The sequence below is a fragment of the Apteryx rowi genome, unplaced genomic scaffold (assembly GCF_003343035.1).
Source record: "Apteryx rowi isolate R43461 unplaced genomic scaffold, aptRow1 scaffold_165, whole genome shotgun sequence".
Classification (NCBI taxonomy): Eukaryota; Metazoa; Chordata; class Aves; order Apterygiformes; family Apterygidae; genus Apteryx; species Apteryx rowi.
The window spans coordinates 777,349-799,796 of NW_020447919.1; the positions used below are offsets into that span (position 1 = coordinate 777,349).

General features: G+C 40.0%; 1 protein-coding gene across 6 annotated transcripts in view; it reads left to right on the top strand.

Moving 5' to 3' along the window:
- The first annotated feature begins 41 nt into the window (after nt 1–41).
- The window catches only part of PTDSS1 (phosphatidylserine synthase 1), a 33,092-nt gene continuing 10,685 nt past the window's right edge, over nt 42–22,448 (top strand). For 4 of the 6 annotated variants that reach the window (XM_026060146.1, XM_026060147.1, XM_026060148.1 and 1 more), the window contains exons 1-9: nt 42–274; nt 5,379–5,470; nt 7,017–7,061; nt 9,303–9,427; nt 12,627–12,785; nt 16,251–16,402; nt 18,433–18,574; nt 19,429–19,541; nt 21,230–21,295. In XM_026060146.1, coding sequence (XP_025915931.1) covers nt 96–274; nt 5,379–5,470; nt 7,017–7,061; nt 9,303–9,427; nt 12,627–12,785; nt 16,251–16,402; nt 18,433–18,574; nt 19,429–19,541; nt 21,230–21,295 — 1,073 coding nt within the window. In that variant the 5' untranslated portion in view covers nt 42–95. Of the gene's footprint in view, nt 275–5,378; nt 5,471–7,016; nt 7,062–9,302; nt 9,428–12,626; nt 12,786–16,250; nt 16,403–18,432; nt 18,575–19,428; nt 19,542–21,229; nt 21,296–21,745; nt 22,356–22,448 lie in introns of those variants that run through there. The other 2 variants (XM_026060151.1, XM_026060150.1) reach the window with 2 other exon arrangements.

Consider the following 22,448-nt stretch of genomic DNA (forward strand, 5'->3'; position numbering starts at 1 on the left):
GCCTCGTCTCAGCGGGAGGCGCGCGTGGGCGGCCGCGCCGGGCCGCGCCGCGTCGCCCCGGCGGAAGCCGAGCTGGGCCGCGGGGACGGGTCGCCATGGCGTCGTGCGTGGGGAGCCGGACCCTGAGCAAGGACGACGTGAACTACCGGCTGCACTTCCGCATGATCAACGAGCAGCAGGTGGAGGACATCACGCTGGAGTTCTTCTACCGGCCGCACACCATCACGCTCCTCAGCTTCACCATCCTCAGCCTCATGGCCTTCGCCTTCACCAGGTGCGCGGGGCGGGCCGGCCGCGGCGGGGGCGTCCCGGGGCAGGGGCGGGCAGCGCGGCGCCGGGCCGGGCCCTAGTGGGGCGCCGGGCCGCGACGCGCCGGGCGGGCGGGCTGCACGCCGGCCGGCCGGCTGGGGAGCTCTCCTTTTAGGGKAGCGTTATTTTCTGCGGCTGCCTTGCCTTGGAACTTGTTGATCGTTTTATGGTTCTCTGCTACGGTCTTTACAAAAACGGGTGCATGTTTCGAGCAGTTGCTGAGAATAGCTTTTATTAGATGACTGAGAAACCCAGCAGTGACATCACTCAAGTAGATTATTTACCTAGTGTTCGTTTCGGGGGGCAGGAGTGACTGTTTTGTGCCATCGTTTCTGTACGACACGCGCTAGCTTAGGCTAATCATACGTTGGCATAGGTCCCGGTGCTGATAGGCTTAGCCACATCCCTCGCTTCACCACAGGAACAGCTTCGTGGGCTTCACCACTGCAGTCATTCATGGAAATACAGCTAGGAACAGAATTAAGAGTTTTCAGGGGYCTTATTTGTAAGCAAAGGGTATAGCAGCCCAGTCTGTGTAGGGTGCCTGCCTTGCAGAATTTGTCTTGCTTGTGGATACTTTGTGTTACCCCCTACTGAATGGGGCTGTGAAGGTGATGGTGTTGTAATACTCCTTTAGAGCAAATCCTGCAGTCTCTGGGCAGAGTGATTTGTGAGAGGTTTTGGCTGTGCTAGTGCATCAGGTTTTGGACTCGTTTACAGCTTGGTGACATTGTTTGTACGAAATCATGCATTGCAATGGCCTTGTTGATTAAAAATTTGACAGAATTGACAGAATTTGTCAGATTGGGYATTTGACGGAAGAATATCATTAGGTATTTCTAGGGCAGATGTACAAGTTGGTGTGTAATCTTACATCTCATTCTAAGAATACAAATATATAGTTTATATGAATTAGAAAAATAATGGTCAAGCATGGGATGAGCTGAGAAAGGAGCATAAGGAAAATTAAAAATGGCGTAACTGCAAATTGTTTGAGTTTTCCCTTTTCTTGTTTTTACTTGCGTACGGCCCCGAGGAGGATATTCTTAGTAAACTCATCCCTTGTTCTCCTCAGGTGACAAAATCTGAGCTCAGGTAGAATGTCCTGGGGAGCTGTACTTCATGAATCAGACATGACTCTATGCTTCTTTATAATGTTTCATTAGAGATCTCTGTTATGAGTGCTCCTCTTGTCCTGTCCCTGTATAACTTTTGTCTCCATTGGGATAGTTTGGGTTCAAGCTTGTGAGATACTAAGGACTTCTTGTCCAGACTTCATCCTCAAGGATTAATGGAATTGATCACTCAACTTCAGGAAAGAAAAGGAATTTGCCTTTAGTTCTTCCAGAGAGGGAATGAGCCAAACAGCAAGTTCAGAACTATTGAGTATTCTAGGTCCAAAGAACATTTTTTCCATTGTGGGATGCTTTGGGTTTTCTTCCAAGAGGATTGCTAACTTTTTGTTCGATTTGTCTTGCTCTCTTTCTAATTCCAATGACTTCTTTCATTTAATTTTCTTCCACTTCTTCCCCGTCTGTCCCTCAGCTCTGCTTCACTTCCTGTGTTTAAATACCAATTGATTTCTCCTTAACTCTTTGTTTCTCCTCCTCACAGATTGTGGAAGCTACTCTCTTTTTTCCTTTTCTACTATTTCCAACCATCACAGGAGTTTCCTTAATCTCCATGGTGATACCAGAATGCTGCCCCCATTGCCATATTTGGGACACTACCCAAACCATATATGCTCTTTGAGTAGCCAAACAGGGAGTGGGTAGTTCCCTAGATGCTTCCAGTTATGTACACCCAGGTCTGGTCTTCCTATTCCCATCTGCTTGCATGAGTCTCTAGTAACTGTGTTCTTATTTCCGCTTCCTGGGCACAGTGCACCATAGACTCCCAGTATGATGTGACAAGTGATTTTTCTTTTTATGCAATTGGCTTGCTTTGTGCCTCATGATTAGTTAAAGTAAGGATGAACAAGCCACAACAGGGGATTTTGTGTGATATATTCATACTGATTTTGTTAAGTAAATTTTATTTTTTCAGGAACCTCAGCATAGGCAGAGGAAATTCTGCTTCCTTTAAAGCCTTTCTTGCCTCTTCTGTAATTGTTTTATGTTAGAAATATGTAATGGTTCAGATGAACTTAGAAACGCTCTTCCCTTGGATGTACCAAGCCACAACCTGGGGACTGGGTCTCCATTGGGATCACCAAGAGCAGAGGAAACTGTCTTTGAGCTGGCAGATGAGGGTAAAGCTGAACCTCAGATAGCAATAATCTTTAGTTAGCAATAATACGGAAAAAGAAATGACAATGCTGAGTTTAATTTCTCCATTTTAGGGTGGGGACAATTTTGTTTTTAAAGCACATCCCTCTAATCATTTCAACAGTGGCTGCAGCTGCCTTGGTTTCTTCCTGCTGAATGAGCCAGATGCAGGCTCCCTTCCTTCAAGGCTGTGCCCTGGAGCAGAGGCGCTGAGCGGCTCTGGCTTTCCCTGTCCTTTTCCTCCCTGGAGGATGTGGCTTTCTTGGAGCCAGGAGGCAACCAGCAAGGGGGCAGATGGCTGCTGGAGGGATTATTTTGGGGAGCACAACAGCAGGACTGAGCAAGGTGACAGACTGGTAGCTTCTGGTGTGAAGCTGCAGGGGTTTATTGAAGCAGGAGTAAAACCTATGAGGATGTAGAACTGTCTTCTTTCAAATCCCTTGATTAATAGAGTTGATTAAACTGGATGATCATGTATTTAGGTTCGTTTGGGGGAGATTATGGTAGATCCTTTCCCCCACCTCCACCACTTTTCATTCAGCTAACCTCATTTTTTTGATGATGATGTAATAGTGGACTTTGGTTTATTTTTTTTTTAGTAATGTGCTAGTGTAATGTAGTGCTGTGGAGCAGGGAGAAGAGCAAGAGAGGGAAAAAAGGTTAGGTGTTTGTGATGTCCTTTGTTTTTTATTGTCTTTCTTCCAAAAAGCCCCAAACTTGAAAAATGCATTGGTGAAGTAGGTTTAAATTGAGAGAATTCTCTTCTGCCCTCCCACGCAAGCATTAGAAACTTCATGCTGCATGAATGTTTATATTTCAAAGTCAGCATCAAAGTTCCGAAGGCTCAGTGAGGAGATGATTTAGCACATTTTCTTAATTGCAGCTTATTGAGATTGTATCTTTCCTCTAACAGCTACTTTGTTTCCCTTTTTGTTTTGGGGTTCCCCAAAATAGCTCTTCCAGGAAAGTATTGTAATTCTTATCCTAACTAGTGCACAGTAGTGAGGTTGTCACTCCCACTTGTTTTTCACCCGTTTCTGGCAAGAAGATAGGACATCTAGCTCTCTTGAAAAGTATCTCCAGGCTGTTCTGAAAATAAAACACCTCTACCAGTCATTTGGCTTATTGGAATGAGATTTTGACTGTCCAGAAGCCTATAAATAGAGAAAGCACAAGGAATGTAAAAATATTGCAAGCTAGACAGCGTTGATTTTGGAGGAGAGGATGGCAGCGTGACTAGGACAGCTTTCCTGAAGCTGAGTAATATTCAGAATCCTGATGTACAAAGATGAGGCCCTTTCAGCCCAACTGGCACTAGAATTAAGTGATAAGATCATGGTCTCTTCCACTTCTGACTTGGCTGCACTGAATTAGACAGTGATGTGACTTCAGTAATATGGTCTCATTTAAAATAAAAAAAATCCCCACTTGGTGGCACCTGTGATACCATGTGAGTGTGTATTATTTGCATGTTATAACAGAGGAATATGGCTTGTTGGGGGAGCCATCAAAGTGTGTGACTCTGGCTGGGAGGTGTCCTGGATGACATGAAGCTCTTCCGGTTGCTAAGGGAGCTGGAGTTAGGCCCTGGAATTTGGGGTTTATAGCTGGCATGAGGTGTCAGACTGTGCAGACCTGCTGCTGGAAAATGGCTGATAAATCTGGACTGAGCTAGTTTAGAAAAAAAAAAAATTACTATGTGAGTCTGTAATACTCTGCAGGAGAGAAACCTTTCACATTCAATTTACATTTTCCTCACATGCAATAGAACTAATACGGTGCTTAGATGCTTCATAATGGAGAAAGTCTGCTATGGAGCTGTTATGGCTCAAATCTGAGGGAAAGGGAAATAATTTGGCAAGGTGAGAGAGATTTTATGACTACAGCAAATACATAATGTGGGGCACATTTATGTTGTCACAGATTCTTTTCTGAACCATCCAGAAATGTGACAGACGCTTTACTGGGAAGAGCTTTATCCCTTTCTAGCCTTATTACTGAAGTTTCCTAAAAGCTGACTGCTGGTCAGAAGTCTTCTCTGTCCCCTTCTCGCACCCCCCCGGCTGTACACTATTTATATACTACCTGCCTGAAAAAAAGGATGATCTCAGTCAAGTGTGCCTTGGTATTCCAAACTGGGTTCTTAGGTCTCTCTTCTGTCTGTAATATAACAGTAGCACAACTAATACCTGTTATTTTATTCAGAGCTTTGCCTTAATAATCTCAAAGCACTTTAATGTTTTCCTTTGGTTCTTTTAAGTTTTTCTGTCACTCTTGTACACAGATTATACATTGTGTGGGGCAGGATACTGTTCTCTGGGTTCCCCCCTGCCCAGTATAGAGGGTCTCTGGGCTTTGACTAGGATGCTTGAGCCTGGGATGATAAAATATTAAAGCCTGATTGGAATCATTTCCCCCTGCATCCAGGCTTCCAGAGTTTCTGTCTAGGTCTCTCTCTGCTAGGTAAAAGTACTTTTGATGATGTTTCTGTAAACATTAAAATAGGAACACTTTTCACCTTGTTATAATCATTGTTGCATTGTCACTGCAGAAGCGACGCTCACGGCTTGCATGTATAGATGATAATATGTTTAACTCTCTCCTTCTAAGAAAGGATATCCAGAAGTACAGAGGGAAAACCATTCAGTGCAGTTACCATCCTGATTCGGTACACAACCAGCATGCTTATTTCCTATACTTACTTCCATGTAGTCTTTATTTAATTAATGTGCTATCTTGACAGTCTTTTGACTTCATCCTCAAAATGATACTTTAACGCTCTGATATTGTCTGTCTCTTCAGGGATGATTCTGTCCCAGAGGATAATATTTGGAGGGGTATCCTCTCTGTGATTTTCTTCTTTCTAATCATCAGTGTTCTAGCTTTTCCCAATGGTGAGTAAGGTTCATACTTCACTTCCTCACATGCAAATTTCTCTTTATTGTCACTATATTTATTTTGATTTTTTTTTTTAAGTACCACTTTTAAGTACTTTTTTTTTACTCTTCTGCATTCCTTTACTGTTAAAGAACAGTCTAAAAATGGGTTGCAATCATACTGAGTGGAGATATCTGTAAAATGCAAGTTATTTATAGCTTGTCTGTATCTAACAGAAAGTCAGGTCTTCAAAATCATAGTGTCCCTATTTGCAGGCTTAAAGTTGCGACTTAAATTGTGAAGTAAGGATGCTGCCTAGTCCTTTAATAATGCTTTAAAGGAGTCTTCTTCAGTGTGTTTTAAACAGAGGTGTTATTCTAGAGATTCTCAGAGGTATAACACCTTACATAAATCACTGTACCAGAAGCCAGTGACATAGTTGGATACAAAGCCTAAGTCTAAATCACATCATGATGTAAAACTGCAATTGCTCAATATAAATTTATGTTGGACAAAAGCTTTAGTAACTGTGTGGGGAGCAGAAAGTGTAAAAGCCTTTGTGATGCTTAAAATTCTGCAGAGGAAATGCTGGCTTCCCTATTTTATTTTTTTAAATTTTACTTATTGAGGTCATCAATGRCTATAATTTCGGAGTCAAGTTTAAACTGTGTCAAGATTGCCACTGTTCAGAAATAGATGAACATGAACTGTGCTTAGGGTAGATATCTAGTTCTAAGTCGTGAAGTATCTTTCTTATGTTTAAACTTCATAAGTTGATAGTTTTCACAAAGTGCTCCCTGAAAAGCTGAATGTCAGAGAGAGAAGAATGAAGTTCATGCTTACAGGGATGAAAGAGCAATCCACAATGTGTACTTAAAACATCAGCCACTTCTTACTACCTAATTTATGATTAATATTTAGAGATTTTCTGCTTCCGCCAGGCTGTTATCTCCTGTTGTTTGCATTAACTATGAGGGGKTTTTTTTTATTCTAATAAAGTCTGTTTGTTTTATAGCCAGAAATTAAACTATGTTCATATTGATAAGGGGCATAGGTATCTTGCATCCTGTTAGATGCATGATATTCAATTTGGAAGTTTTAGGAGGCCTGTTTGCTAACAGTTCATGGCCATCTGAAGGTTAAGCACAATGTTTGTTTGCTAACGCACAGAAATTTGAATTTGATGACTTAATTTGGGGCAAGCTATGCTAGACTAAGCTGTGGTCTAGAAACCAGATGAAGAGGTCTTCAGGTGACGCTTGAGTTACGGTGTCTGCCGAGTAAACACCATAGTACTGTTCTGTAGACAACTCCCATAGAAATAATCGAACATTTTGTCTACCCCATAGTAATTGCTGACCCCCTCTTTCTCTTCCCAAATCTCCTGTCACCATTTTTTTTTTAACATAAAAAAAGGGCCCCAAAACTTTGGGTGTGTTATAAAGTTTGATGGAGAACTGATCTGTGCTCATGCCAAATGCTCTTCATTTGAGCTAAATCTAAAAATGGATTCTGTGGTTCTTGGTGACTGTCCTCTAATAGGTTTTTGTTTACTGTCCACAGGACCTTTTACACGCCCCCACCCTGCATTATGGAGAATGGTTTTTGGTAAGCTTTAAACTGTATTTCTGGTTTGTTCAGTGCTTCTGCAGGATTGGCCGTTTTATCTTTCAGATGAACAGAATTGTCATGAAACATAACTGCACATCAAACTTGTGTGAATGACTAGCTCTTCCCTCCCACCCCTGAGCACTTGATCATAATCTGTTCTTAATTGCATTTGGGAATGTCTTTGGAGTTCCTCTCTGTCAGGCTGGTATAAGCTAAATTACCAGACAAGGAGTATGCATTCCGATATTCCTTTTTATTCCTATTTTGTATTTGTGCTTCCTAACTGCCATTGCACCTTTCCTACCACTATCTATTCCCACCCCAAAAAGTTTTTTTTTTTTAATAGCTACTGCAGATACTTGCTGACTTGTAACTAAATCCAGTTTAGTTGGATGTTTTTCATTTTGTGGGAAAATACGCTGTTACTCTATTAAAGTGATTGTATAGCTTAACATACATTTGTCTGTACTCTTAATGTGAATTTATTTATATTCTTAATTTATACTTTCAGCAAAGTTACTGTAAACATTAATTACATTCATAGTTGGGAAAAATAATTTCATTAACTTCATAAAATACTGAGTGAAATGCTGCTCCTTAAACATCAGAATTACATTGCAAAAACATAGGAAATATTATTTTCAGATAATTCAGGGTTCACAGAGCATAGGCTAGACTCTAAGCATATTGTCACAGCATTAGGCATGTTTGATTTAAAAGCTCTCTCCCACCACCTTTTAAAGCTAAAAATAACTAGCCTCCTAAAGTAGCTGATTACTCATCTGTTGACATTGAGGGTAGTGCTGATTAGATAGTACTCTTTTAAAGAATCCTGCTGCTTGTGAAGTTTGGGAAAGGTCCTGTTGCTGGTTTCAGATTACAGTAACTGTAAGTTAAAAGGACATTCTCAGTGCTGATAGGTTCAGAGCTTGCCCCCCGGGCTTTTGCAAAGACTTCATGCAAAATCAAAAGCAAGATTTTCTCATGTGTAATTCTGCTTCCTCTGGCATGGCTTATTCAGCTGTGCTTGAAATCTCAGACCTGCTCAGTAGCCGAAAGGCAGGAGTAGCCTGTGTCTGTCTTGGCAGGCTGTACCTGCTGTAGTAGCTTGCTATCTCTTTACCTGAAGTGATTTTAAGTTGCTCTGCAGAGGACAGTATATACTTTCTGTCCATGTCTGTGTACTTGAGCAGAACTTGTTCTTTAGCATATGCTGGCGATTAATAACACTTTGAGTCTGTTTACAGTGTATTAATTTCTCTTTAGAATTGCTATAGTCTATTTTGAATGGCAGAAACTAAGCTTACTCATGTTAACCTTTTTGCCTTCGTAGCATTGCTGCAGGGCACAAGTAAATTTGAATCCTGGACTATATGGATTTAGTATCGGTGTTTATAGGCCACTCCCAAATGTAGTCTTGGTTAAACCCTCTAAATTTCTACTATTAGACTTGCAGGGGGGAGGAGAGAGAGTTGATCTGTGAACATGCCAGTGATGTAAAAATGTGCTCCCAATAGCAGCCTCGTCTACCTACAGTTCCACACCTAGGACATTTCTTSACTTTTTATCAGTTTACAAAGAAAATCCATATTCAGACTTGGGGAGGAGAGAGGACGTAGTCCCAAATGTAATAGTGTTACAGAACTTAAAATGGTCTGAAAACGTATCATCAGCCATTTTATCTTTAAAAGCTTCAAACAGCAGATTTTCCATTTCACAAAAGTAACTCAAGCATGCCAGTCTGTTAGGTTATATTTGTAGCTACTCTTTATTGCTCTCATAGCTCAGAATTGCCAGGTGGGATTATTAAACTGATCATTGCGTTGAAATCTGCATATAGGCCTAGAGACCTGCATCAGTGAGACTGACAGTATTTAAATAAGGGGATAGAGCCAGTACAATTGTGGGGTCCTAATGTGTCTCTTACTGAAGGGCTTCCTGAGCACTGCCTTGTGCTACTCATGTCTAAATTGTTTAGATTGATTTTGTTTTGACTGGGTTCATGCAGTCAAGCATGTATAACATCCCATAAAATGGGAAATATACAAAGGGCTGAATGCTTAAACATCACCCTCTGGCTTGGCTCTAAGCTTTTTGCATGTAGCCATTGTATGTAGAAAACTCATTTGTGAAAACTCGGCAGATTTTGAGCTCCAGTTTGAAAGCAGCTTTGTGGACTCTTGGGGTTCCATGGGGTTTTGTCAGTGAACACATTTCTAAAACCGAGTCTTTTTGCAGGTCTCAGTGTGCTCTATTTTCTGTTCCTGGTGTTCGTGCTCTTCCTTAACTTTGAGCAGGTAAAAGCAGTAATGTACTGGCTGGACCCTAATCTCCGATATGCCACAAGGGAAGCAGATATTATGGTATGTATCCTTGGCACTGTATTGCACATTTTAGCTACTTTGCATATGATTTACATTGGTGGGAAYGGATAAATCTGAATTTGATTGCATGAGCAGGACAAGTTGATGTCTGTACTCACCAGAGTCAACAAGCCTTTCATATCAACTGCTGTTTCTTTCCATTGAAATCAATGGGTGAGAAAACCAGCCTTCTCTCTGTTCTTTCTAAGGTAGGCTTTCAAATGGGTGTGCAGTGGGGAGCGTGAGAAATGTTTGAACTGGAATGGTTTTGGATTCCTTAAAATAATAGATATGAACCTGGATATTGGAAATACCTTTATCATGGTAGTATCTAGAAGAGGCCTGCATGATATGTGGCCCTCAGATCAGTTTTTTTTGACTTGCCACAATGCTGTCTTAAAAGAACTTTGGTTTTGCCTTATTGCTCTGAACTTGGCATGTGGCTGTCATGCTACCAAGTAGGTAGAAGGCCAAAAACAGCAACTGCACGGCTCTGCTGCTTTTCAGCCACCCAGCTAAGCAGCCTGTGCTGGTACTACTGGGAAATTAGATCCACAGACTGTGATCTTGAGTGGCACAGAAAGCCAGGCTTGCTCTTCCACCTGTTAAACAGCTTGCAAAGAGATTTCAGTGCAGAGAACTTCCTTCAGGTAAGGACCCTAGCACAGGGGGCTGAGCTGGTGAAGGGGGGCATGGGAAGAGCATGTGAGGTATGTCTGGATGCAGGCAGAAGAGGGTATAAGCAATTGAGCACCAGGCAGAGGATGGTTGTTGCAGGGGGAGGCAAGAGTAGTCAGTTTAATCCTCTTCCTCTTTTGTCAAGTTACTGCCCACCACATGACCAGCATGCCTGCTTGTCCTTGGGTTTGGGTATCTACACACAACAGCCACTGTCAATCACCTGTTGTATGGTAGGTGCTGTTTTCAGACTCTTGCCTCAAGAGTAAGGAAATACACTGGTCACTTCCTGCAAATAGCCATTTACTGCATATGACAACTACCACACAGCACCTAATTATCAGTGACTGCAAACTCCAGCTCTGTGGCACGTAAAAGAGAATGTAAATCTTTGCAGTGCAGTTAGCTTGCATCAACTGATTGACAGCGAGGGCCATGTGCAGGCTGCTTACCTGGAAAAATCTGGATGCTGCTTGTGTTGCACCTCAGCTGATCAACAGTACATGCTGTGCAACTGCATGACAGCACTGGGACCTTCTGTTTTGCAGGAGGTGTGTGGTGGTGAGGAGGAGTGGGCAGCCCACTGCTATGGGTAGAGTAGGGTAGTGGGAAAACTGGAAAGGTGAGGCAGTTCTGTCTCTTGTCGCATTCCTAGAAGGAACTTGAGCACGGGGGTTAGTGATGTTGCTGAGCAGCAGAAGGAGCTGGCATGAGGAGGAATCTGAATCTGTAAGTTAGTCTCGCCTGGCTCTCCTGTCGTTTAAGTTAGAAATAAATAGATTCAATTTGGGGGGGGACTAGTATTACTGCTGGCACAGAACCGCACTACAGCAGGTTCCCTGACTACAGCAGTCAGCAGAAAATTACTCTGTACTTCTTCACAGTCCTGATAATACTGTCATTTAAAGTTGGAGTAAATTTTTTGTGGGAAAAGGTGCACAACAATGAAGGCTACAGCTTGGTGTCTTGCATGGGGCTAGCAAAGTTGTTTGAGTATAGAAGGAAGTTAAACACATTTCTGTGTGTGTATGACTGGCAGAACTGCAGTTAGAAAGAGGAGTTATGGGGGAAGAGCCTTGGTAAAAATAATAAAAGCAAAAAAGCAAGAGCCCCACAAAAGAAATTTAGTTTTAGAGCAACTTTACTGTGTCCACTCTGTATAGAATCTCAGATACCATGCTACTACTAGGAGCCTGCACCTTCCATTGTACATTCAGTGCTTCTCATCCTTTTCTTCAGGAAATGAAACACAGTGGCTATAAGACTTTGTGTGTATATAGATCATGGTGCCAAAATGACTCCAGCTCAAAGCTTCCTGTGGTTTGAACCTGAATCTTTTTCTGCATATATGAATGAAGCAAAAGAAGCAGAAATGTGGAAGACAGATCTAGTGTATGTGGATTTGTCCCCTATTCTGCAAAAGCGTACCCCATTCCAGAGCTGTACAGGGAATACAGCAAATAAGTTTGGCAGTTTCAGACCTCTGGATGCATGCAGTAAAGCTGCAGCTTTGACATTCTTAAGATAAGTGATACACTTTTCTGTGAATGATCATCAGCACTGACATGTGCAAGAAGCAGCACCATGCTTTCACTTCAGAGAGCACCAACAGCAACAGCACCGAGCAGTGCTGTATTGTCACCTGCAGGTGGCAATATATATTTTAGGAGGATGGTGAGCAGAGTTTTTTAGAGTCTGTTTACAGTTGGGAATAATCTTGTTTAATTTGTGCCCAGTGACAAGACAAAACTCCACGTATGTAGCCTCCAGATGGAATACAGATTTTTTTTTTTAATTGGGCAGTGCTTTTTAGCACTTGCTGTATAATATGATGAGAGAACACATTTCCTTTAATATTAATGACTAGAATATTAATTAATATTCTTGAGGAATCTGCCACTCATCTGTGATAGAACAGTTGCAGGTTCATTTTGATTTTTACTTCGGCCATGTGACTAAACCTTCTGAATATGAATGTGGTCTGGGAAGTTGCTTTGTTGAGAAAAATAAGACAAAAAGGGTGCTCAAATGAACATTGAGATGAACAACACATCTATGGCTGTGTCCCAGGCAGACTGATGAGGTTTAGCCACTGATGTCAGCAGGAAAATGAGGAAAGGTGGATATTTCAAATCTCTCTCTCTCTCTCTCTCTCTCTCTCTCACACTCACACTCACACTCACACACACACAATTTTCTAGGTTATTATTGTTTGCTGGTTTTTTTAATTATTTGTTTTATTGCTCCTCCTGTTCTTTGGTCGCATAAGTTATACATGCTCCTCCAGGTTCCAAGGTCTGTGCTATCTCCTTTCAAATTAGAACTGTATTATGATGACACTTGATATTGCAGGTTTTCTTGATAAGAAGGAAAAGGTAGGGCAGTAATATATATTTTAATATCTTTATAATTTCAAGCTTGTTGCACTGGATAGAAAGAAGTTTCATTATTCTAGTGTTTCTGAAGTTACCTGTTCATTGAGGCTTTCTTTTCTTTTTTCTTTTTTTTTTGTTATTAACAGGAATATGCTGTGAACTGCCATGTTATCACTTGGGAGAGAATCCTCAGCCACTTTGATATATTTGCTTTTGGGCATTTCTGGGGGTGGGCCATGAAGGCTTTGCTGATCCGCAGCTATGGGTTATGCTGGACTATTAGCATCACTTGGGAGCTCACTGAGGTAGGCCACCCACTTATTTCCAGTATATGAAAATGTATGAGACTTTACTCATTCTGCGAGGAAGCGTGAAGATTACTAGAAGGATGACTTGATAGTTCTCGATACAGATTTATATTTAAAGCCTATAAACCAGATGCAGAGTAATTGATGCAGTTGCATTAGTGAAGAGGGCAAGTCAGGATTTAGATATGTTGTGCAGATGATGGCTTACTAATACTTGAAGTAGGAGGGAAATCTAATTCAGTCCACTGGTGCCATCCATACTTTGTTTTTCTGTTGTTACGGGACTCAACGCTTGTGATGTTTCAGATTCTAACTGGTATTCTCTGATTTAGTGCAGTCCTTTCCCTTTACCACCTTACAATACCTGTGATCTACTGCCTGCCCTCAATACAACAGTATTTAAATATTTTGTAAAGTGGTGGTCATGTGTGTACTATACAGTGAAATGGAATGGGGGGATCCCTGAGGAAAACATGAGGACCCATGAGGAGAAGTCCATATGAAATGACACGACATCATGCAGTGTGTTGTTTTGGGTCTTGAGGCCTGAGCGCATAGCCACGTTTTTTTGTTAAATCATGCACAACAAGCCCAGTTTATTCATGTGCACTGACACAAAAATGTGGTTTTACTAGACGCAGATCTGAGCTAGTTCACACACAGTGTAGATTGATCCCCTGCACTGTGGTTTGGAGGACCACTAACTTGTTTTTGCTAAGAGTTCTCCCAAGCACATGCTTAAGTCAGTTAACTGTTATCACTTTAAAATCCTATTTCAGCTAAATAACTGCTGATATTTATTTTGGTTTAGCCAGTTGACTTTGCTCAGACTGCTGGTCTTTATTGCCAGATCTGTTGCTCATGCTATGCTACAAATGCACATTTCAGACAAGGAAAAAAAAAAATCCAATTTTTATCAGTTTTGGGGACAGCATATTCTAACCGGTCAGTTTCCAACTACTAAGTGCAGATGTAATCATCTGAGTTTAATCTTTAAAATCTCAGTTTTCTGTAAAGTTTTCTGTCTTGAGGATGTTTGGCCCATCTGTCAAGGCATTTATAATTCAAAAATGTAGATAAAGATCTAATTCTCTAAAATTAAACTGCTGGGTTTGAAAATATTGGTGCCACTAGCTCCTTTTCAAAACATGTTTTTATTCTGTGACATTCAAGGATACTCTCTTTTTCCAGGCCATTCTGAAATTGTTCAGTTAAAAATTGGTATTCCACAAGTACCTATCCGTACAGCACAACAAATTTGCTAGTTATTGTACTCGTTTTTCCCTCTGGAAAACAAGTTTAGATTTGGGCATGTTTCACACACACTCTTATCGTTCAATAGATCATTGCACTGCCATTGTCTCCAATTTGACACCGTGTGGGTTGTCCAGCATTCCCTGTCATTGAAAGGCAGTTTACCAGAATACACAATGGGTTGGGTAAGGTTCAACATATAGAAGGCTTATCACTGCTCAAATGTATTTTTTAAATGAATTAGTTGATTCAGGAGAGTCACTAGAAACCTAGAGAAGTTATCAGGGCAATTACACAGGGATTTAGCCATGCGTCTCCTATTAACGTTAATGGGTTTCAACTGGCTTCTCATTCTGAAATGGGACACTTGACTCACGTTCCATACTATCAGATTAAGTTGAGATGCAGGCAGACCTTGTTTTGAGAGCAGCCAGCACCTTAGAGATGGTCTGGTAAACACTTGTGCTGTTTTTTGCTGCCTTATTAGCTGTAACTTGTGATGTCTTTGAGGACTATTGTAGATTAAGATTCATAGCCTAATGCCCCTTTCACATTAGATCTACTTAAAACCTTGAAAGGGAAACCGTTTGTAGCAGGATAACAAGCTACATATATAGCTTGGGTCCTGAGAAGAAATTCAAGTTTTCCTTTCTACAGGTTGAAATTTACATAGTCTTGGTCAAGGAAAATGAGCTGTTTTGATATACTTCTGCTTTTGCAAGGGTTTTCAAGGGAAATGTCATTGCCAGTATCAATCACCGTAGTTTATTATAAATTGACTACAATTTACTCTTGCTTTATACCAAAAACATTCTTCTTGTTCCTTTCCCCGCATTTGAATTTTTTGGATTCATACAAAAAGATACTCTGTTATAAAACCCTTTTAGTAATCTTTCACAGACACACAAATCGATTTTTACATATATATATATTTATATATATATATATGTATATACATACACACACACATTAGGTGACAAAATTGTAATGTGTTTATGGGAGGTAAGAATATTATCTGGTTTGCTGTGTTTTGTTAAGCAGCTCCTTGAGTATTTCGAAGGGGCTGCTTAACATACAGCCCTCTTGGTTTCCAGTACACAGCTAACTTTTTTAATCTTTGGTTTGGGGATTGATGTGATTTTTTTTTTTTTTTTTTTTGTGGCATAGAGAAGACAAGTGTTTTCCTTTAAAGTAGAATGAAAGGAGTTGAATCCATTTCTGGGGTCTTAACTCTGGCCATCTGGGCAGTCATCCTCCTTCACTCTGTCAAAAATGTGAACTCACCACTTTGTAAATACTTTTAATTGATTTACTGATGCCTCATGGTGGTTCTCAGTTAAGGTGAGGATTAAGTTCAGAAAGGAACAGATTGCTTTAAAAGTAAGTGATTTGTATACTTTCCAGAGAAAATCTTTAAGGGGCTGAATATGTGAAGCTAGATCCAGATGGTGGAAGCTTTTCAATATGATGTTGGTTTGCTTCTGGCCTGATTTTCAGTATCTTCCTCTTAAAAGCACCTTCACAGTTAGTGGTTACCAGAGACCAAATAGGAAGGAAGAGTGGAATATCCTCTTCCTAAGCCACTCTGGATCAAGGATAACAGCAAAGCAAAGCTTGTATTGTCTGAAATGCTGATGACCTCTTAGTCTTTTTAGAGTCACTAAATTCCCTTAAAAGGTGAATGAAAGAAAGAGTTCTGAAATGTACATTAAATTAGAACAAGTCTTAAGTCTTGAATTCCGATGTGCTTTAGTATTGACAGTTGTTAAATGTGCATACATCCTACTTACTGCATCTTGTTGCTGGTATAGAAAACAAGCTTCTTGAGACTAATTTAGAAAAAAAAAAAAAAGAAAAGCACAAAACACCCTCATTTCTCCAAAAACTGCAGCTATTTTGCTTGCTTGATGCATTTCTGTGAACATTCCATGTGTCCTCTTAGATGCCAAAAGCTGCACTAAAGCCTTATATGCTGCATAGCCCCAGTAGGAAACGGTGAGAAGAAGGACATCTCTCAAATCCTGCATGGTCCTATCTGAAGCACTGTGAAGTCAATGGAAGAATTCCCATCACATTTCAGTGGTTGTCGCTCATGTCCATGAAATATGACATTTACTGAAAAGCTAATTTTGAATATGTTCTTAAAAAGTAACTTTATATGAATTCTGTGCTGTTCCTTACCCAGAATCTTTTTGCTGTATTCTTTAGCTCTTCTTCATGCATCTTCTGCCTAATTTTGCTGAATGCTGGTGGGATCAAGTCATTTTGGACATCCTGCTTTGTAACGGGGGTGGCATCTGGTTGGGAATGGTAGTTTGTCGTTTCTTGGAGATGAGGACCTATCACTGGGCAAGCTTCAAGTAGGTCTAAATTAAAGCTTGATAAGCATAATGTTTAATGTTATAATAAATTCAGTTTCTTGAGAAATAGACCTTTTTCTCTGCATATGTAAAATGTATGTGTTATAGAAATAGTGTGCAGTCTGAATGTGCTAATGGTGCTGTATGTTTATGAGGTGGGATTTTAACATTTAAAGTAGTGATGCTACTGGATAGCACATATTCCTAAATATGATTTTGTATATATAATTTTCCTTTGTAATCTAAGTTACAAGCATTGATGCCAAATGAAAGTACAAAGTAGTAAAGCTATTTGCATTTTCAGTGAATTATTTTATACAAGTGAAACTTTTAAGTAGGCAGTGAACCAACCTAATTTTAATTGTTGTCTCATTATACAACATTTTAAACTCTAGACTTGGGTTCAGCTTGATGAGACATTAGTGTGGCAATCTGCCAACACTAGCTGTCGTTGCAAAAGAGGAATCAGACTGGTTGCACCTATGCTGTGAAGTACCTTACCCCATTGCCAACTCTCTGAAATAAATGGAGCAATTGCAAAATAAAGTAGCATTTGTTGTGGAAAGGGGCAACAGATTGTGGCCTAGTAAGTTTTCCTTGCTAGCTCTTCTGGTTATGGTTTCTTCCATTGTTTTTTGCTCCTCTCACCCGCCACCAGATGGTAAGCGTTTTATCTCTGTGTTACCAATGGCAAAGATGAAACAGCATCAAGGGCAATGAGTTGCCAAAGGATATTGCCTTGAGTTAATACCAGTGATGGAAAAAGGAGCTCAAACCTTGACTTCCAAATTTGCACCCTGTACGAACTTCTGTGCTGCTTCCTTCCCTTACTGACAAGTTTACTTATTCCTCTGAGAACCATCCAGCCTTTAGGCTCAATTCAGTTTTCCCATATCTCAATTCAGGAGCAATGATGAGCACTAAAGAGTTGATGCTCCTTCTGTTTTAGAGTTCACTGAAAATTACAAGAGATATGCTCTAATATCTGTGGCAGGACTAGTCTTTACTATTTCTATGGGAGAATTTTTCCTTATGTTGTCTTTTAAATGCATGTGTAAACTCTTTGGCCCTTTAATATGAAGAGAATCTGCACAGAGTGGGAAGCTTTTGCTTGTGCCCTTTTCTTGCCTTTTTTTTCCCTGTTGAATAAATATGGATCTTAAAGATTAGAAAATGGGTGGGAGGCATCCCCCTAACCTTCCACTACTAAAATAAAGCAAAAGACAAATATTAGAAGTATCAAATCTGAATCTCCCTTTTTGTCCAGAATGGCCAGGGAAATAGCAGGCTGAAAACTGATTTCTACCCCTGCTAGGTCTCCTTTGGAGGAGAATACTCTGAGTTTTCCTTAAAATTCCCTGTCCTTTGGCTGCTGTAACTCATCTCAATTTATGTTATCAAAAGCAAGCACTGTAACACATCTGTCAGATGAAAAGCCGTTCACATTCCCTTTCAAAGGGGAATTTAAAAGCCTCCTAGCTTATAACAGAGCCATCACATCTGTGCAAAAGATTCAGGTGAATCTAACATCAGAATAGCAAGGGTTGGGARTGCTGTAAATGCTGCATGTTCAGGCCTGTGGAGGCAGCCTGGTACACACTTTATGAATAACAAATCTGACAGATCCTTAAAGGATTGGTGTCAGTGAGCTCTGGAATGAGGAATCCTTTAGATAAGAGCAATGGCAGCATCGAGTAGGGAGTGAAAATACCTTCAGATTCTCCAAGAGATTTGAAGAACTGCATTCCTTACTTTTTTTCCTTTGTGGAAAGAATGATAGATATATTTTGCTTTTAGTTGCTGACTCAAGATAGAGGAGGGTGGTCTTTCATAGCAGAATGCATCTTGATTGAAATGCTTAATAGATTATGCTGCTTAATTCACCCTTGCCTGTTGCACAGTTGGGTCTGTGAAGATCTTTGCTGTCCAGGGAGAAAGTGATTGTTCTGAAACCTCAGTAACATGGGTGTTGCTTTTTTTTCCCCTCTTGCATCTTCCTTGTCTTCACCCCAGTCATTCTGTTTTTCTAGGGACATTCACACAACCACAGGGAAAATCAAAAGAGCTGTATTACAGTTCACCCCAGCCAGCTGGACGTATGTTCGCTGGTTTGACCCGAAGTCTTCATTTCAAAGAGTGGCTGGAGTCTACCTTTTCATGATCATCTGGCAGGTAGGAAATAAGTTCTGTGAAATCAAAGCTGCCATCAGCTCAGTTACTTATTGGCAGTGTTTGGCTAGAAGACACTCTTAATGCAATGTATGTCTGTCATTGAAACGCACAATTAAATGAATTGATAATACAGAACTGGTCAGGGCATTGTTCACATGAGTTACGTGATAGTTCAGGAGTGTAATTACAGAATCTGTGGAAAAAACAAATGTTACAGATTGCTATCCTGGCCATCAGATTATTCTTTGCAATTGATACAGTTTTTGGAACTGCTAGACAGGTTTTTCTTCCATTGACTGTTGGATGGATCACTGATACTCAGAATTCTGGCCTTGGTCCAGCGAGACTCCATAATACGTCCCAACTGCTTGTGTGCTTAGTCATGCAAATGCTGAAAGACTTCACTAAAAACAGATTTTTTTTTTTCAATTTGCTGAATTTAGTTTTTAAAAGGAGAAACAGAACTGTTTGAATTTTATAGATATAATCTCTTCTGCTCCTTATCAAATTTGCCTCAGTCATTCATATCTGATTTGGGATGTAAAAGTTTCAAATTAGTATCTGGCCTCTTAATAGGCTTCTGGAAATAGACCAAATACTTTTGTAGAGGTGTCTAGGGGAGAATTGTTTGTTTTATCGGTATATTCCTTGCTTGTCCTACAGTAGGAATTTTAGGCTCTTGAAATGCTCAGTCCAACCAGCAGAACTACAGTAGAGCATAGATAGTTGTCCTTAGGTAGTTACCATATTAATCTCAGCATGTTTTCTATAGTAAATCCATAAGAGTCATGTCAGTTGAACACAAACGTCTACAGCACAAAATATAACCTTATTAACTGACTCTTTCTTTTTAGCTGACTGAGTTGAACACGTTCTTTTTGAAACATATCTTTGTGTTCCAAGCAAGCCACCCTTTAAGCTGGGGGAGAATTCTCTTCATAGGCATTATCACAGCACCCACTGTAAGGTAATTTTGTTTCCATGGTGTTTTTTCTTACATTTGGAGTACCTTGACTTCTAGGCGCCCAAGAACTGCATATAGTTTGTAAATAAGCACAGCACATTTCAAGAAATTTATGCTTTTGCTGCCATACCCATAGTAAAACAACCATGACTTTTCAGTAAAGCTTTTTTTCTGCCCAGTACATTAATAAGGTAAAATTTGTATAAAAATATGTTTTTATAGGGATAAAGAACCTGTCTGTTTAGTCATCTGTTTGTATAGCATCTGCCTGTGTTTTGAATTAGCTGAAAATATCATCCTTGAGGATTGCATGCCAAAGCATCTGTGCTGATGAATCAGATGCTCACAAAAGTCCAGATGAGGGAAAGCAGAGTTGTTGAGTTTTCTTACTTGAGCTCCTTGTTTCTGCTAGGAAATACTAGTGTGTTATAAGAAAAGGTAGAATATTACCTTATTCTGAGTAGCAGAACAGCATATAATGAATGATGAGGACAAAAGGACCAGATGGACTGCTTAAGAAAGAAAGCTTGTTCTTAGCATTTATTAAAACAGCCAATTGTCTTGTTCTTTCTTTTCCTTATGGTTGACTAAAGCTAAATTGTACTAAAGCGTGTGTTTTATTTTTGCTGGTAAACTTCAGTACACAGTGAGTGGAAACATTAACATGCTTTTAGTCATGCACGCTGTTAGTAGAGTCCTCTTAAATTTCTTTCCTGTGATGTGGCTGAAGGTAGACAGAATGAGTGCAATTCTGAAGTTAAAGAGCCAAGGAAATTCTCATTCAAGAGTAAAGTGACATTACCTTGGACAATAAAACAGCAGTCTTGTGTTGCTTTATTCCTAAAATTCAGCATCTTCTATAGCTGTTTAGTCTCTCGAGTTACGGGCAGTGATTTCACACTGTTAGCTGAATCACCTTAAACATCCGAAAAGTTTCTGTATAGATGAGCTTTTAAGTATTTTTATGGTACTTCACAACCTGTAGAGGTCTCTGTCCTTAAACCAATGTTGTTTTGTTGGATTGATAACACTTGCCTTCCCCATATGTCAGTTGAAATCAGAGACACAGAGGCTGAAAAAGGAACTTTGGTCTCACATCCTTGGGATTCCCCTCACTATACTCAAAACATTTTGGAGTGTAAAGAACAGACCAGAATGGTGTCCAGACAGTTTTCAAAATAAGGCAGATATTCTATTCTGCTGTTGAGAGGATAAGGTGTCAGTGGTTAGAGCACTTGCCCAGGATGTGGAAAACCCAGATTCAGTTTCTTCCAAGATTCAAACCTACGTATCTCAAGAAAATGCAGTTGTTAGATTAAAACACAAATTGCAAAAGAAGTGAGGGATTCTCTAATTCTTTTGAAGCTGTTGTACTTTCCCTAAAAGAATTGAAGTCACTGGAGAGACAGAAGGAAAATATATAGCTTTGTTAGCCTGCTGGTTTGGGTCCTTTCATACTTCTTGCTCTCAGAACTGTTTTCTGTATTGTTTCAAGCTATTCAATGCATGTGATAATCTGCCCTACTAGGACTGAAGTCATCTGGTAGACCTCCAGCATGATTGCATGTGATTCCAACCATCAGCATTTTATTTTCAGTATAGATCTATTTGTAACATAAACTAGTTTTCTAAATGTAAATATTCTGGGAACTTTCAACTTCATCAAAGAATTTTCTTGTTTTCCTTCGCAGGCAATACTATGCCTACCTCACAGATACACAGTGCAAGAGGGTGGGAACTCAGTGCTGGGTGTTTGGGTAAGTGTTCTTGTGTACAAATCTGAAGCTCTTGTGCAAGTGTTAAGAATGTGTCCCATGCAGGAACAGGCTTTGCATGAAGCCAGTCCCTGTCTAATGTTGTTTTTAATATAAAGAATGGTACACACAGATTTTTCTGTAAGTTCAGAGGAAAGGAAAATCCTAGATTTGGAGGTAGAACATGGAAAGCGATGGTAGGAGTAAGAAGAAGAACAGAAGGAAAAACTAGATACTGCTGGATAAAGCTAGGCTTCTTCAGAGACACATTGGCCTTGCTGCCCATATTCTCAATCATGTGAGAAGAGAAAAGCTTTTGCAACTACCCCTTACCTGTTGTGAGGTTATTGCTTACCTGGCTATCAAGGTGGGCGCTGCTGCTATTAGAGGACTCGCAACAAAAGACAGTGAAACTAACCACAGTTACGAACTATTTCTATTTTATTCTCAAAGAGAAGAACACTACGAACAGTGGTTACTTTGGCTACAATCTCTTTCAACATGTCTCTCAGAGGAGACCTTTAAATGAAGAGACTGCAAGATTGCATCTGGTGGGAACTTCCTTGACTAAAATGTACTGTTCTCAAAACCAGAATCATATGCTGTTGTAGCATCTTAAAAGCTTCTTGTAAATAAGCAATATAGTAGAGTCCATTTTGATTTATGGCTGGAAAGCTTACAAATGGGCAAACATAGAAGATGTTAAATCAAATCTTTAATAAACTATATATGCATGTGTGTGTGTGTGGATATAAATATCCTATTCAAGAAGCTCATTTCTGATAGGTATGATTTTAAATTAAAACAGCTATTTCATTTTGATTTTCAAGTTTAGTGTATTTCTCATCTCCAGAATTGTCTGAACCATTTTCATGTTTAACAGAAGAAGCTATTACTGTCTTAAATTAGAATAGCATTTCAATGAGCCATAAAATGCTCAAATCTAATTTAAAGATAGTGCTTTAGCAAACTCTTTCATCTTTACTGTTAGTCTCAGGGATGTCGCCGTGTTTTAGGAACAGTGCTGAGCAGGAAGGCTTATTTCCAGGTGCACCACACTACCTTAAACAGCACCCCTTTCTCAACAGTTAATTGAGATGAGATCAGAGCATGCTTCAATGTAATTCAAGGGATTTCTACTCTTGTTTTAAATGTA